At 37.9% G+C, this 16,747-nt stretch overlaps 1 protein-coding gene across 12 annotated transcripts in view; it reads left to right on the top strand.

Moving 5' to 3' along the window:
* Nucleotides 1–16,747, top strand: part of ULK4 (unc-51 like kinase 4) — a 674,194-nt gene that overhangs the window by 361,550 nt on the left and 295,897 nt on the right. For 9 of the 12 annotated variants that reach the window (XM_072651430.1, XM_072651427.1, XM_072651418.1 and 6 more), the window contains one exon: nt 15,565–15,600. The exons of the other annotated variants lie outside the window; for them this stretch is intronic. In XM_072651430.1, coding sequence (XP_072507531.1) covers nt 15,565–15,600 — 36 coding nt within the window. The remainder of the gene's footprint in view (nt 1–15,564; nt 15,601–16,747) is intronic. 12 annotated transcript variants of the gene reach the window in all.

Raw genomic sequence — 16,747 nt, 5'->3', positions numbered from 1 at the left:
CAAGATCATGAATAGGCAGTACAAGACACTCTGTGCAGAAGCAGCCAATGAGATTAAACGCGAAATCTGGTTTATTCTTTTTGTGGCTAATGTCAGTGCAGTGTGCACTAAAAATATCCATGTGCGTTTGATGTTTGCGTAGATTAAAGTTCATGTTATGGTCCTTTGCTGAAATTAGTCAAAACAGGAATGTTGTTCTTTTGTTTTTATTGTAATGGGGCTTCTGTGCTATTCACAAGTCAATAGTCCTTTCTACTGCATCTTCCTGTGTTTAGTTACTCTGATAACTTCTATGCTTAGTTGTAAAAATGATTCATTTTGTTATTGGTGGCAGGTTTTCCTTTGAAATGTATTACCCATGCACTTTAGAAGATTACTCACATATGTCTCTCTGTCTGTCTCTTCTTCTGCAATATCCTATATCTGTTGGAAGGAAGTGGCCTTTTTACATCACTCCTCAATGTTTTACACGGTTTTCCCCCCATAGCTCTAGGTAGGTATTTTTAAAAATTATTACAGAATTGTATTAGGAAGTCAAATTAAAAAGAGATAGTAGTTGCATACCTGGTTAGCTAGATTAAAGGGGTTGGCAGTATGGTGGCAATGGGTCATAAATGATTGTTAAAATTGCATGTAGGCTGTATGACAAAAAGTTAGTTTAAGAGTGTACAAGACTATCTGTGTAAGTATAGGCCTCAGAACTTCTTGTAAACTCAGTCACTAGTACCTTAAACCAGTCAAAAGAAACAGTCTGTTTTGAAGGTTCTGTACAGTCTCTTCACATTCTTCCAACTCTCATCCCCTTTAAATCTAAGGCCCTTTCCAACATCCTTTCCTTGAATTTTAAAAAATGTTCCCCATCAACCTTTAGTATGCTACACTTCATTCAAATAAACAGTATGTTGTTCAGTGAAGGACTCTGTCAAGGCAACCCAGTTTCCAGTCATAGAAGAACAAGGATGGTAGACCAGAGCAGAGATGTGAGTTCTGACATAGCAGGAGCAGCTCAGAAGACCTGGAGGCTTGTCTTGGTGTAACACATGCTAGCCTTGTGACTGGGGGAAAGTCATCGATTCTAGTTGAACTTCCATTTCCTCACTTGTGAAGCAGGTGAGGATAAGAATACTCAAACTATCTATCTCATCTATGTATTGTAAAGAGTTTTGAATTCTTTCTTAAATGAGTTTTATTGATACCTTTGATTTCATTCTTACAGTCATATATCTTCTCCCCTTTCCTCCTATAAAACTCTATCCCCTACACACACACACACACACACACACACACACACACACACACACACACACACACACTCTGAACTGTTGACTAGTTTCTGCTAAAATGATTTCCAGTTTTTCCAGCAATTCTTATCAAATAGGTAGCTCTTTCCTAGTTAATTTGTGGGGATTTTTTGTTTGTTTTTCCTTTTTTTTTTTAATTATAAAAGTTCCTTTTCATTATGAAATTGAGAAACATCAACAAATATAAACATTTCTGTTTATGAAAAAGAGAAAATAAGGACTTTGTGCAACCACAAATGTACACTGCGTACGGTTTGGGTTTTTTATACTTTATATTTACCATGATGTTTCCATCACTGTCCTGTGTTGTCTCTGTCCTCTTTTGAACTTCCTTTTACTTTCTGTATTTATATTTTTTTAATTAAATTTTATTTTTGTCATTGGAAAATCTGACTACTTTCTCTAATAATTCCTCCTTCCAATTGAGAAAGCAAGATTAACAAAACTGCAGTTAAAGATATACATTTAAGGAAAACAAATTCTGGCATTGACCATGTCCAAAAACCACGGATATGTTTTGCATTTTATATATTGCCTCTCTTTCAGGAGGTTAGTAGCGTGTTTCATCACAAGTCCTCTAGAATTGTGGTTACTTGTTATGTAGACCAGGGCACCTATGTCCTTCAAAATTGATATTTTATAATTCTCCTTCTGCTCACTTCACTTTGTATCAGTTCATACAAATCTTTCTAGGTTTCTCTGAAGCCATCCTCTTCATGATTTCTTATAGCACAGTATAGGATTCCATTATTTTCATATGTCAGATGTTCAGCTATTCCTCAATTGTTGGATACTCCCTTTTTCTAAATCTTCGCCACCACAAAAAGAGCTGCCATAAATCGTTTCCCTCTTTCCTTGATCTTTTTGGCATAAAGACCTAGTAGCAGTGTTGCTGGGTCAAAGAATATGCACAGTATGCACAGTTCCTTTCCAGAATAGCTGGATTCAATTCATAGCTCCACCAACAATGCATTAGTGTACCTGTTTTCCCATAGCCCCTCCAGCATTTGTAATTTTTCTTTTTTATTGTCTTAATTAATCTTATGGGTGTGAAGTGATACCCCAGAGTTGTTTTAATTTGTGTTTCTCTAATTATTAGTGATTTAGAGCATTTTTGCATGGCTATTGTTGATAAACTTGGCTTTCTTCCTTTGAAAACTACGTGTTTATATCCTCTGACCATTTATCTGTTGGGGGATGACTCATATTTTAAATTTGAATTAGTTCCTTTTATGTCTTAGAAATGAGAACTTTATCAAAGAAATGTTCCACAAAGAATTTCTCCTCCAATTTAGGGCTTTTCCTCTCATTTTAACTGCATTGGTATTTTTTGTAGAAAAACTTTTTAATCTTATATAATCAAAAAAAGAATTTTGAATCTCTCTCTCTCTTGTTGATCATATGATCCTCCCATATCCATAGCCCTGACAGGGAATTTCTCATTTGCCCCTCTAATTTGTTTATGATTTCCTTCTTTATGTATAAATCATGTACTCATTTGGATCTTGTCTGAGTATTGTTATGAGATGTTGCTTCATGTTCAGTGAGTGCCAGACTGCTTTCCAGTTTTCCCAGCAGTTTTTGTTGAATAGTGAGTTCTTGCCCCAACACCTGGAATCTTTGAGTTTACCAAACACTTGGCTACTGTGTTGGTTTGCTTCTGTGTAACATGTACCTAATAGATGATCAACCTCTCCATTTCTTACGTAGTATCAGATTGTTTTGTGGTATAGTTTGAGATCTAGTTTGAGATCTGTTACTGCTTGGTTCTATTCCTTTCCACTTTTTTCATTAATTTCCTTGATATTATTAGCCTTTTTTTCTTTCAGATGAAATTAGTTATTTTTTTCTAGCTCTCTAAAGTAATTCTTTGGCAATTTGATTAGTTTGTCACTGAATAAGTAAGTTAATTCAGGTCGTATTATCTTTGTTATTTTGTTGGCTTGGCCTCCCTGTGAGCAATTAATATTTCTCCAAGGATTTTGATGTGTCTTTATTTGTATAAAGTGTTTTGTAATTGTGTTCATGTAATTCCTGTTTGTGTTGGCAAGTAGACTTCCAAGCATTTTACATTTTACGTCTAACCAGTACTTTAAAAAACTAATTAGTAGTAAGCAGTCTAATGAAGTAGATGGAAAGCCAGTCTGGAAGTCAAGACAACCTGAGTTCAAGTCTGGCCTGCACAACCCTGAGCAAGTCGCTTCTATCCTAGGAAACTAAGATTTAAGTTGCAGAAAAGGTGTTGACGTGCTTTGGAGAGGAAGTTCCTCCCTGGCGGCACTCTTGAATAGATAGATCTGGCCTGGTGCAGAGAAAGAGAGAAAGAAGCCAGTAGTTCATCATTAGGCTTGTAAGGCATGTGAGAACTTACAAAAGAATTCTTTAGACCCATTTTTGCTAAATGTGACATGGAACTTTCTCATTCCCCTCTCCTGTTAGAGAAGAGAGTTATCTCAAACTTTCATTTATTTCACTTACAAGTTTGTGTTTCTTGTCCCTGTTGTTTGCATGTCAGTTGTTAGGATCACTCATCTAGTAACTCATTTTGCTGGGAGATGGAGAAGAGGACAATGAAATATCCCTTTTGCTTCCATTAGGGAAAGAGGATATTGCATCTTATCTTTTATCATAGAGGTTGTAATGATACCATGATGTTTATTCTGGATAGCAACACAAATAATTCCATATTCTTATTTGTATTTTGGTTTAGTCTTTGCTTTCATTGTGAATATACTGCATGTATTTCCACAATATCATGCTCTCTGTTTTCTAGTGGTATTTTTTTCTGCACTACATGAACAATATTGTTGCATTATGATGTCAATTTTATGGATTGTAGGTTATTTGTTTTTTGTATGTTTTACATAAATATTTGGAAGGTTGATTTGAACATATTAGGAAAAAGTGTTTTTTACTTGGCCTGGGGTTTTTAAAAATACTGAAAGCAATTAGTTTTCATTTAGAATTTCCACACTTGCATGTTACTATTTTTTTCAGATGCTATCCTTTTAGAAATTGAGAGAAAATAGCTAGAATTGCTGCCTCAGAGAAATGATTTACTATTAAAATAGCATATGGCAGATGCCTCATTTCGTCACCACCTTCTTTCTTCTTAGTCTCCTTGCAATCCTGCTTTTATCCTCCCCACTGGAGTAAAACTGCTGTCTCAAAGCTCACCAGCGACCTCAAATCACCAAATTCAGTGACCTGTTTTTCAGTCCTCTTCATTCTCAATTTCTCTGTATTCTTTGACATCATTGACTGCCTTTTTCTTCTTCATAAACTCTCCTTCCTTGGTTCTTCTCTTTCTTTAACTATTCCTTTTCCTTCTCTTCAGTAGCTCCTCACTATCTTTCCTACCTTTCGGGGTTAATATATGCCAAAAGTTTTATTCTCAGGTAGGTTCACTTCTCCCTACTACACCTTCTTTGGGAATTGTTCAATTCTAGTTGTTACCTCTCCAAACAGGACTCCCAAGTCTGTATCTCTAGCTCTAACTTCTTCCCCATCCTCATCTAGATGTCCCAAGGCCATTTCAAACTCAGCAGATCCCAAACTAAGATCATTATCTTTTCCCCAAAACTTGATCTTTCTGCTCCCTTTACCATCACTTCACTTATTCTCCCCACCAAAGCTGACTACTCGCTGTCCCCATATATCTGTCATAATTTCCTGATTTTGTAGCTTTGCTTACTCTCTTCTCTCTGCCTAGAATGTCCTTCCTCAGCTCCCTACACCTTTCCCTAAAAGTCCATCTTAAATGTTCCCACCCCCAGAAACCCTTTCCTGCTTCCACAAGGCTCAGCTTGAATCATGCATACTTCCTGCACAGGCTCTGTCTCAGTTCCTCCAGTTGATAGTGCCTTCCCTCATGGGAATTACGTTGTTTATATTTTATATTTATCTCTTTAACATAATGTAAATTCCTTGAGAACAGAGATCATTATTTATCAGAATTTTTTACATTATCTGTTTTGTGCAGGTATCTTCTCTCAGGACAATACTGTGAACTTCATAAGGGAATGATACTCATAAGCTCATAGATGAAAAGATAGGAGGATTTTATAAACCATCTAAGTCCACCCCTTGTGCCCCCAATTTGAAATATGAAGAAAATAAAGTCAGAAGTTTAAGTGGTTAGTAACACTGATGAGCTTGCACTTGGTGTCTCTCCAGAGCCTCTTTCTACTCTTCTCTCTCTACTATCTTGTACATACATGTCTTGTCTAAATATATTATCTCTTCCGGTGCCTGGTTCAGTCTTCTGGAAGTAGTAGGAGCTCAATAAATATTTGTTGAGTTGATTTGACTTAAGAAGGAAAAGTGATTGTTCTGATATTTATTCATCTAAGCCAAGGTTCCTATGATACTACCTGGTTCAGTTAGTGGCATTATTTTAGGGTAGTTGTAGGTTTTCTAAATTCTATAAAAAAAAATTTTAGTTGTAATTTTAATAAAATGATAGATTATCACAGAATCACAGAATTTGAGAGTTGGAAGGGACTTCATTGGCCAATCACCACTCTACCTTAGCCAGTCACTGTTCATTCTTCCTTTGCTTGAAGATCTCCCACCCTCACCCACCTCCAAATGGGAAACAAGCAACAAAAATAGCCACATTGGCCAATGATCTTACCCTTCTTTAAGAGAAATCATTACCTACTTACCAAAAAGTGAGAATACCAGTGATCCTTCTAAATAAAGGCCAATTCTTTGTTTGTGTACTTTATACAAAACATTCACAGCTTGTATCACTGGGACAGCTAGGTGGTTCAGTGGACAGAGCCTGGGCGTTGAATCAGGAAAACTCTTCTTCCTGAGTTCACATCTGGTCTCAGACATTTGCTAGCTGTGTGATCCTAGGCAAGTCACTTAACCCTTTTTGCCTCAGTTTTCCTTATCTCTACAATGAGCTGGAGAAGGAAATGGCAACCCACTTCTGTTTCTTTGCCAAGAAAATCCCAAAAGGGATCACTGAGTCAGCCATGACCATAACAACTAAACAACAACAAAATGGAAAAAAATTTATGAATATATATATGAAAACAACATTTTGGCTGAGGAAGAAAAGGAATGCAACACAGTCTCATGAATGTAAATAGCAATTTATTATAAATTCACTAATTATTGTACAAGTTGTCCCAAAGTACTGTGATATTTATCCTACCATTTTTGATTATCCCTAAACCTGTGACTCAGTTCTGCGCTCATGGTTTAATCATATACTGAAAATGTGTAAAATAGATCCGAACATAGTTGGGACTATAGATCACTTGATGTCCAAATGGAAAATAACAGTTGTTTTCTGTTTCAAATGTGCCATCAACAAACTAATGTCAAGTGCAATTATTATAAATCCTGATTTTTCCAGGGAAATAACTTAAGCTCATTGTGTTTCTGCATGGCCTTCTATCTACTGTCGTTTCTCCTAAGTAGAACTAAATATAACTTCTAAGTGAAAGAGAGAGTCTGACCCAAATGTCTTATTAATTACATGACGTACTTGGATGACATTAAACTTAATGCTTGCACTGAATAATACAGTTAACAGCTTCTTCTTGTTGTTCATTCTTTTCTCAGTTATGTAGAAATGTCATTTGGACTCAAGAGTAAAATTCTTAACCTATGGAAAAGATAGATACTAAAAGTTTTGGGTTTGAATCTGGAGATCACATGGAATTATTGGATGAAAGTGATACTTACAGATACCTTGGTCTCCTCTAGGCAAAGCACATCAAGCCTAAATAAATAAAGAGAATGCTCTGTCTGTATATGCCAAAAAGACTTACAGGCTTCCTGAACCCAAAGCTAAGTGGGAAAAACACGTTTAAAGCAATTAACGTCTAAGTAATTGCAGTTTTAATGTACACTTTCAAACTTAACGTATACTTTCATCTGGATTATGATGTGTTTGGAAAGTATCTTTACAAAAATACAAATAATCTTAACAAAACTTCCACCCACCAGCCCCAGGTTCCTCTCAGAACAGAATAGCTAGATGAAACAGTTTAGAAAAATGCTAGACTTGGAGTCAGGAAGACTTGAGTCCCAATCTCCTCTCAAACCCTCTGACCCCAGGAAAGTCATTTAACCTCCCTCAGTCTCATTTTTCTCATCTGTAAAATGGAATGATGTAACACATACGTTCCAGTATTGCAAATATTAAATGAGATGACAAATGTGCTGTAAAGCTACATGTGATCCTATAAATATAAATATAATTAGGAGACATGATGTCAGACTTCTTGACAGAAAGGTAAAAAGGCTCCACAGAAATAATTTTGCAACAAGCTAACAGAAATTTACCAGGCAGTGATAAAAGCTGCTGACAGAAGTACATGTTGAGTTTGTTGAATGTATGTGAAAGCAGTTTACCTCTGGATGAAATCTATGAAATGGCTTTGATTCCAGAGGGGAGTGAAATGGATTTCTTAGGTCTATCAGCATAAACTCAACCGACATTTTGTTGGCAAAGAAGCATCAAACCTATGACTGAGATTTTTAGTTTTGGTTTTGGAAATGAGAGGTTCATGATGGCAATTCAGAACTAGGTCATTGGTACTAGAAATTTCAGAGGAATTATCCTGGAGGAGCCTAGACTGAGAGATCAAGATAGGCTATGCAAATAAACAGTAGAAAGTGCACAAAGTGTCACAAGAAGGCTGCAAAAAATTAGTGCCTGCTGAATACCTAGTAAGACGTGAAATAGTGTCTAGAACTCTACAGCAGAAGCTTTCTTCCTTTCATGGACTGACAGATGACAAATTTCCATACTTCACCTACAAACCTCAAAATATCCTAAAGAACCAAATCAGCAAACTATCCTGAAACCAGAGCATTACCATGGATCAAATAATCCATGTGGCTGAAGATCACCAGAGTGCAATGCTCACTGATAAGATTTATGAACCATTGCCAAATACTTAGGAACAGAGAGCTTTCCAATGCAGAGAGCTTGGAGAGGTCAAAGCATGCAGAAACAGGACAAGATACCTATCTTTCCATTTGTTACTGGAGTTGTCCTAGAGTTGAGGATGCCTATGGAAGATAAACTTACAACCTGTAAACTTTTGTTTCATTATGAAAATAGTCATCTTATCTACCAATGAGTCTGTAGAATATGAACTATAAAAAGTAGGATGAAAGCAGTTTGTCCCAGGATTGTTTCTTAAGTCCATCAAATATTATGAGAAGCTTTTCTGTAATAGTAATTTTTAAAAGCCCCACAGAGCTCATCATCTCAACACAGTTGCCTCATCAAAAAAGTGGGAGAGAATTGATAGATATTCTCAAGGAATGTGATGAATAGCTTAGAAATTTATAGAAATACTTTTGGAAAAAATAGAACTCATTTCACAGAATAGTAGTAAAGGCTGATAACAGGTGTATAACATGTGGTTTGTCAAATATAACCACAGGTGATTTATTTCTGGATGGAGCATATAGAACAGCTGAGATCTAAGAGTGGAATCTTGGTCCACATGCACATGAACTCAACCAACAGCATGTCAATAAGGATAGATTGGAGACATGAATGAGTCAAGCAGTTTTGTTTAGAGAAATGAAAGGGGATGATGATAGTAATTCTGGGTCAGGTCACTCCTACCAAAAATTACAGAGAGACTGTCTTCAAGGAGCATAGACTTATTGATCAATGCAAATTACTCCATCTGTGTGTGTGTGTATGTGCGTGTGTGTGTGTGTGTTCATCCTTCGTTGCTGAAGAAGACCGTGCCGTCAGAGAAATGATGACATGACTTGCATTTGACTTTGTTTTGATTGAGGAAGGGCTGTGCAGGTCACCAGCCTCACTTCTCCTCCAGAGCCATCTGAATCCAGTGACCAGATATTCATCAGGATGACTGGAGATGTAGTACATGCTCAAAGCTTATGCACCGATATACCAACTCAGTGGCCTATGTGTCTGTGGCAACATCATCATTTGGGAAATAGGCATTCTTCATCCATTGAGTTGTTCCCTTGTAAATAGCTAGGCCATTCTCTTGTAAAGGGTCGTGAATCTCATTGGAGAGAAGTTGGGCTTTTTTTTGGACTCGATGCAGTCTGTACTCCATGATCTACAGGAACCCCAGTACCTAGAAAATACTTCTTCTGCTTGGACAGTGTTGGACGTTCTCCATGACAGCATGGACTACCTTGGGCACACATATGTCTTACTGTTAGAGTTCGCTTTTTCTTAAATTCTGTAATTCTTAGATAGTTGTTTCATTGCAAATCCATTCTCTGTTAAGTGATTTTCTGCCTACTCAGGACTTTTCAAAGTCATTTTCTAGGAGAGGACACTGAAAATTGTAAGTTTCATTAGGAAACAAAAACAACAAATAATATATCATCCTTTCATCTTTGCTATTTGTTATAACTTTCACAAGAATCTGCAGTATTCCAAGAATTTTCCTTTCCTCATCTTTTAAATTAAAAATATGAATTATAAAATAAACAAGATAAAATTTGTAATAAGCAGCAGAAATCTACAAATGCTACAAAATGTAGCCTATATCTTTATGTGGCATTTATAGTTAGATAACAATTCTTAATTCTCTGTTTTCCAATACAGTTACCTTATTGCCTTATGTATGCCAAATTAGGATTTGATGCAGAGGCAAGAAATTAGAGTTGTTTGTATGGTAAACTTTGATCCCAGTTAATGAGCAGTACTTCTGTCTTAACTTTTTCCTGAAATATATGTATGTGTATGTGTATGTGTATGTATGTACATATATGTACACACATATATACACACACACATATATACATACATACACACATGTATATGTATATAAGGAGAGGGAGAGACAGGAAAGGGTGGGGGAAATCCATCAGTTCCTTCATATATCCAGAGGTTATTCTGTAGATAACCCATTTCCCTTTTTACAGTGTTTCACATTTCTGTGCCCTATGTCAGGTTTCCTTATTGTTTTTAAATTCACTACACACAGCTGTCTTTAGGAGTCACATCTGGATGACATTGCAAGAGCATATTGCTGAAAGCAAACAGACTAGCAGTTTGGTCGATAACAATGGAGTCTGTGAAAACACTCTAGGCTTGAATAAAATTCCATTAGAAGAGGGGGAGGAGGAGGGAGAGAATGGGGGCCTAGGACAGAAGAGATGGTTAATGCTTCAGTCCATTTAATGGAAGGTTCTTCAGAGAATTAAGTTGGGATTATTCCTATTAAAAGCTGGTGCAGAAGATGTGGATTAGTTGAATATTGTCTCCATAAGAGATGCTCAGTTGCTAGTGAATAAGATTCTTATGATACTTTAATGATCTCTACCCAGAATATAGTACTAAAGTCTGCATCTCTTTGAATGGTCACCTTTACGGCTACAGGATGGACAGGATTTTAGATAACCCATCTCTTCTTGTTAATCCCAGGGAGCTCCATTGTGAAAAATGAAACTTGTTTATGGTAGAGAATCAAATTGCTATGAAAGGTTATTTCACTAGGTACTAGCAAAAATAGAATAATTTAATAAAAATGGAAGCTTGAGTATACTTAATGGAACATGATTAGATTTAATTTCCTTACTATTTCAATCATTAAAGCTGCATTATCTTTTCTGAGACCTCATTTGGGCTCCCTGCCACAGAGCTGTTCAGAACCACTTTCCAGTAGAGGATATTGAAAGTTATGAGTTCCATTAGGAAACAAAAATAGCTAATAATATGCTCCCCTTTCATTTTTACTATTTGTTGCAACTGATTCATACCCAGTGTTTCAGAAACTTTCCTTTCTCCCCACATCTTTTCTTAGAGCTGTAAATACTATTAAGTATAAGCAATCACAAAAGTTTGATTCAAAAGATGAAAATGAAAATGAACCTTCATGGCAGCCTGTGACTAGAAGGAACTTTAAGAGGTCAACTAGTTCAGCCATCTACCTTAAGACAAAACCAAACCTCCTTCTGTTCGGAACCCAAGGAGCTGCGGAACCGATTCCCACCACAGTTTTATCTTTGTGCCAGGGAAAGAGGCTCTTGCCTTTTCTCTAGCAGGGTTAACTGGGGTCCCAGTTGTGGCTAAGGAGAAGCCCTGAAAAGATATCAGAGAATAAAATGGGTATGATTTCTGTTGTTCTTCCTACTGGAGCTGGCTAAAAAATGCCAAGAAAAAATGGTTAGTCCATGGATGGAGAGCCTGTGGCCTCTTAAGTCCTCAAGGGTGGCCCTCTGACTGAATCCAAACTTCACAGATTCATCAAAGGGCTGCACTTGAGGACCTAGAGGGCCACATGTGGCCTCCAGGCCGCAGGTTCCCCACCCTGAGTTAGTCAAAGTCAAGAATAGAGACCAAGATCCAAGGAAAGAAGAGGCAGGGAAGTTTGGTGAAACATCCAAAGAAAAATATCATTATAGAGTCCACAGGCCCACAGGTCCTTCAGGCCCAGCTAAGCCAGCTAGTAAACCTGTGTATGCTGAATCCAGCCAAGAAATGGCCAATCAACACTGATTCAAAAGCTGACCTGTTTTGTTTTCTTCTTAGCTCCATTGAAGCCAAGAGAAGCGTAGTAAGTGGTCCATGGTAGTCACTTAATATTCGTTGATTGCATTTAAGCCAGGAGTTTTTAAATGGAGGTTTGTGAAAGTTTGAAGGCAAATGGAGAAGGGACAGCAGAGGATAGATAGAGAGTGTCATGGAAACAATGAACATGATCTTAGACACACATCAGAGACAGTGGTCTGTGGGGACATGAAGAGTCAGACATGACTAAATGAATGAACAAAAGGAAATTGGATGGGAAGAAAATTATTTTCACTTTAATTTTCTCTGTATTTTATTTAATACATATAAAAGCATTGTTCTGAGGAGAGATTTATACACAGGCTTCATCAGACCACCAAAGGGTCCATGACACAAGACACTTAAGAATCCCTGTGTTAAGCAGTTATTTTAAAACTGAGATTCAATAAGGATTCCAAAGCCTTTAGGGTAGCATCCAGCACCCTCTGCGATCTGGCACCAACTTCCTCCATCTTCTCCTACTGTCTCTCCACACAGACTCTCCATTCTAGCTCTCCTGTTAGGATACTTTTGTTCAGGCTTTTGTCTCTTTTCCCATGTATTCCTTTCTTGGGACTATCATGCCCAAATATTTTCCTCTGCTCAAATCTTACTTGCCCTATGAAGTCATCCCCTGGTTTCCAACACTCATCAAATCTGTGATACACAGAAGTCAGCAGAATTTTCAACAAGTGGCAAATACCCATGTATAATTTCAGACCAGTGTTGTCTGGAAGGGCCTAAGGGACAATTATGTACATGAAATGGATATGATAAAAATTCCATATAAGACAACACAGATACATGGGTCATGGAACCAGAGAATAACCCAATAGGGGAATTGGAATGATGCCAGTAAGGATTAGTGCAAACTAGAGGCTACTTTAGCCCCAATCTTGACTCTGGGAGACATCATGATCCTGTCAGGCTGCCTTGATTTGGGGATACTGTGGCAGTGCCACTCTACATGATTCCTCATTCCCTTTTCTGCTGCTCCTATGTCCTGTAGTTTGCCTCCCCATCCATTTTTAGTCCTAGAGCAACAACCCCATCTTTGAAACTTTAAATTTCAGAAAAAACTTCACCCTACATATCAAACATGTTGCCAGATCTTGTTGTTTCTCCCTCAGTTCAGGGTCTTGTTGCATCCTGCCTGGATTGTTATAATAGCCTCTTTCCTGTTTCTTCTCCCTGCCTCAAGACTCAGCTCAATCCAATCCATGCCTTAGAGATTTTCCTGAAGTGCATGTCTGATGATGTCACCCCCTTAAATTCCTCTGCTTCTATAATACCTGTGGGATCAAATGTAAACTTCTCTGTTTAATATCTAAAGCTCTTCCATCTTACCTTTCCAGGCCTTTCACAAATTACTCTTTTCCAAATACTTTATTGTTTAGCCCAACTGAACTTTCTCACACTGTCCTCACGTGGTGCCTCATCTCCATTTTTTGTCCCTTTGCACTGACTGTCGCCTGGACCTGGTTCACTTCCTCCCCCACAGCCTTAGAATCCTCAGCTCATGTGCCTCCTGCAAGAGGCCTTCCCTCATTGTCCAGATGCCAGTCCTCGCACCCCCACCAAGGTACCCGGCATCTGCTCTGTATTTGTACTGCATATGACAGATGTGTGCACATTGTCTCCCCACTGTAAATTTCCCAAGGTCAAGAATTGTTTGACATTTGTTGTATCCCTAGAACACGTTACAGTGCCTGGCACATAGTGGGAGCTTAATAATGTTTATTGATTGAATGATTCAGAATGCTCTCAACCAGTTAATATCTTTACCTAGCAGTGCCACTGCTTTATGGTAAGACATACAGACTTTATAACCGTATGACCTTGGCTGAATAACTTGGACTCTCTCGGTCTGTTCTCTCATCTGAAAAATTAGGATGATAGCACTTAGCTCACTGGATGGTTGTGAAGACAAAATGAAAAAAAAATACATAAAACATTTTGTAAACTTTAAACGCTAGCTGTTATTTTAGGGATTGTGCCAATATCAGTTGCAGATGGAAATCTATCACTGAAGAATGAGGAGAGAGGCAAGGGGTGAAGGGAAGACTATCAACTGACAGGGGAGGAGCCAAATGATACCATATTGAGGAGTTACTTTGGCTGGTCACTTAGTAAAGAGTAGTGTTGAAATGTGTGAATCTGGTGGTCTTGGGGCATCAGTGAAAGGTCAGCAAGAAAAGCTTGAGTGTGATACTGTAGATTACACCTGGAGAACTAGCCAAAGATGGCCTTTTTCTTCACAAAATCTAGGTGGGAAAAAGAAAATGAGATAGAGACAAAGATATTGAGAAAGAGGGTTCATAGCACAAGTACGAGCATAATACAGAGCTCCAGAGGGCAATATTGTAGATGGGCTCTAATAACAAGAAGAGAAACCCAACTTTGTTCTGAAAACTTGTCTTTTGTCATTACACTGAGTACATGTAAGTTGCCACCTTCTGTATTGTTTGCATCCTAAAATTCCTCCCATTGTAGTAAAATGTCATGAACTCTAGTTAGGGTCTCCATGCTGCTGCTACTTTCTCTCTCTTGAAGAAGTTGCTGAGTAGATAGGAAGTCAAGATGCTTTCCCAAGGAAGGAGTTCACAAAGAGAACAACTCACTTCACTTTTTGAGGTGGTTGCAGCAGGCAAGACCAACACAGATGCAGGGAATCTTTCCTTTCAATTTGGTCATGCCTATTAACAGCTTAATAATTCAGTGGAAATTTTAGTAAAGAGGTTGCATTTGGTACCTAATGTAAAATTTCTGTCCATTATCTGGACAAATTTATAATCCATGACTTCCTCCCATGACTAAGTAAGAGCTATCTATAATTTTATTGTATTGGAAAATCCCACTTCCATCAGTCACATTTATAGCAACATAAACAATTTGATTCTCTTTCTAACACACTGTAAATGTAATACACTTGGACATTTGGACAAATTCAATTTGATATTTATTCATTAACTACTAAAATTTATTCATAACCTACTAAGCATTATGTTTGGCCCTGGAGGAGGAAACGAAATTCAAAGAAAAATGACACATTGTTCCTGCTCTCAAGGAGTTTCTACTCTAGGAAGAGAGGAACAGATACAGTACCAGTTCATTTCTGATTGTGGGATCAGCAAAGGCTTCCTGGAGAAAATGGTATTTGAGCTGAATCTTGAAAGATGGCTAAAGTTTTAGCAGACAAAAGAGAGGCAGGCAAAGATATATGAGATCAGATGGAGGGGAAGGAAATTCACCTAGAGTTCTAGCCATATTTCAAGTTGAACATCTAGAATTGGAGATATCCAGGGTCCAGAGAAAGGAGAAACCCTCCTACTAGGGAATAATCTTTGTCAGTGATAGCAGAATCATGGAGGAATTTTCCTGAGCATTCTAGAAGTGAAATGGCTTTTCGGTTTTGGGATACACGCTGAAAGTAACCCAGAGCAGCTGAAGGCTCGGCATCATTTCTCAGGTCACAGAAAGCTGGCCATCATTGAGCATAAATATGATTCTAAGTTGACCACCTTGCCTTTGCTGTCATCTCTCACAGTCTACACTTCCTGAAATGGCTTTTTAAACATTTTCTTCAGGCAGAAAATGGTATTGTTCACTAGAGTTGTTCCTGAAGTCATTCAGGTCAAGTTCAATTCATCATCATTAATTAATATTTACTGAGGACTCACTCTGCATGCTAATGTTACTAGTGCCTTTGCAGAATAAACAATTTGGTATTTTGTGTTTCAGAGAACAGGATTGACTATCTCCTTGGCTAGGGTGAAGGTGAGTAAAAGCCTGGGTGGAAGATTCTTTGACTTTTTATTTTAAATGAAAGAATATATTCCTTTGGAGACCTCATCTATTGTCTTTCATGTCTGAATTTTATTACTCTGCCAATTTAGACCTTAAAACCTTAGGGCAAAGATTCTCATTCTCTGAAACTATGGGAAGTTACTAAATGTCTTCCACGTGTGCCATAATAAATCCAGGTACTTTTGGCTCATTAAATACAATACTAAACTATAATCATTCTACTGTATATGGATTGTATTTTATGTCTAACATCAAAAAAGCAATTGAGCCCATTTTGGTGCTGAAATAAAATTTGATATTTTTAGAGCCATTATCTAAGAGATATGTGAGAATTGCAAAAATCACAAAACTTCAGAGTAGGGAGGGAGCCCATAATCCATCTACTCTAAACTGTACCTGAAAAAGATCCCCTGCCCAACATACCAGAGAGTGTTTTCCTACTTCTCACACAATACTCCAGCCAAACTAGCCTCCTTTCTGGTCTCAAGTTTCTGTCTTTGCAGAGGAGTCTCCTATGTGAGGAGTTGACTTCTCCCTTACCTTCTGTCTGTGCATCCCAAGAACTGAGCACAGTGCCTGGCATACAGTCAGTGCTTAATGAATGCTCATTGACTGAGTCATTGAAGAACTTATCTCTCTAGAATACCTAATTTGCTCTCAAGACTTAGCTGGTGTGCCACCTCCTATGGGAAACTTTTGTTGGTTCCCTTAGTTGTGAGTGTTCATTAGCTCTTCAGAATGTCATGTATGCACATATCTGTTTGCATGTTGTCTCCCTCAGGACAGCATGAACTTCTTAGGGGATTCCAAGTCTGTTGCTCTATTTGCTCTGCCTCCCAGATCCCTTAGGAAGACCTTGGTTCAAATTCTGTCTCAGGCACCCACTTTGGGTCCTTGGATAGGTCTTTTAACTCTCGTCCTCAGTTTTCTCATCTCTAAAATAAGGCAATTGAACTCTGTTGCTCTCAAGATCACTTCCAGCTCTAAACTCAAATGCCAAAATGATTACTCTTCGTTTTTGTGACTTAACATCGTCCTTTGCAAAGGGTTCAGACCAGTGATTTCATTAGTGTAGTTTGGAAACCCTTTCCCATGATACAGTGTGGTATCCACGTGC

This window comes from Notamacropus eugenii, chromosome 3, assembly GCF_028372415.1.
Source record: "Notamacropus eugenii isolate mMacEug1 chromosome 3, mMacEug1.pri_v2, whole genome shotgun sequence".
In the NCBI taxonomy this organism is placed as follows: domain Eukaryota; kingdom Metazoa; phylum Chordata; class Mammalia; order Diprotodontia; family Macropodidae; genus Notamacropus; species Notamacropus eugenii.
Note: the sequence above shows the minus strand (reverse complement) of the source record. Positions and strands in the feature narration are given on the sequence as shown.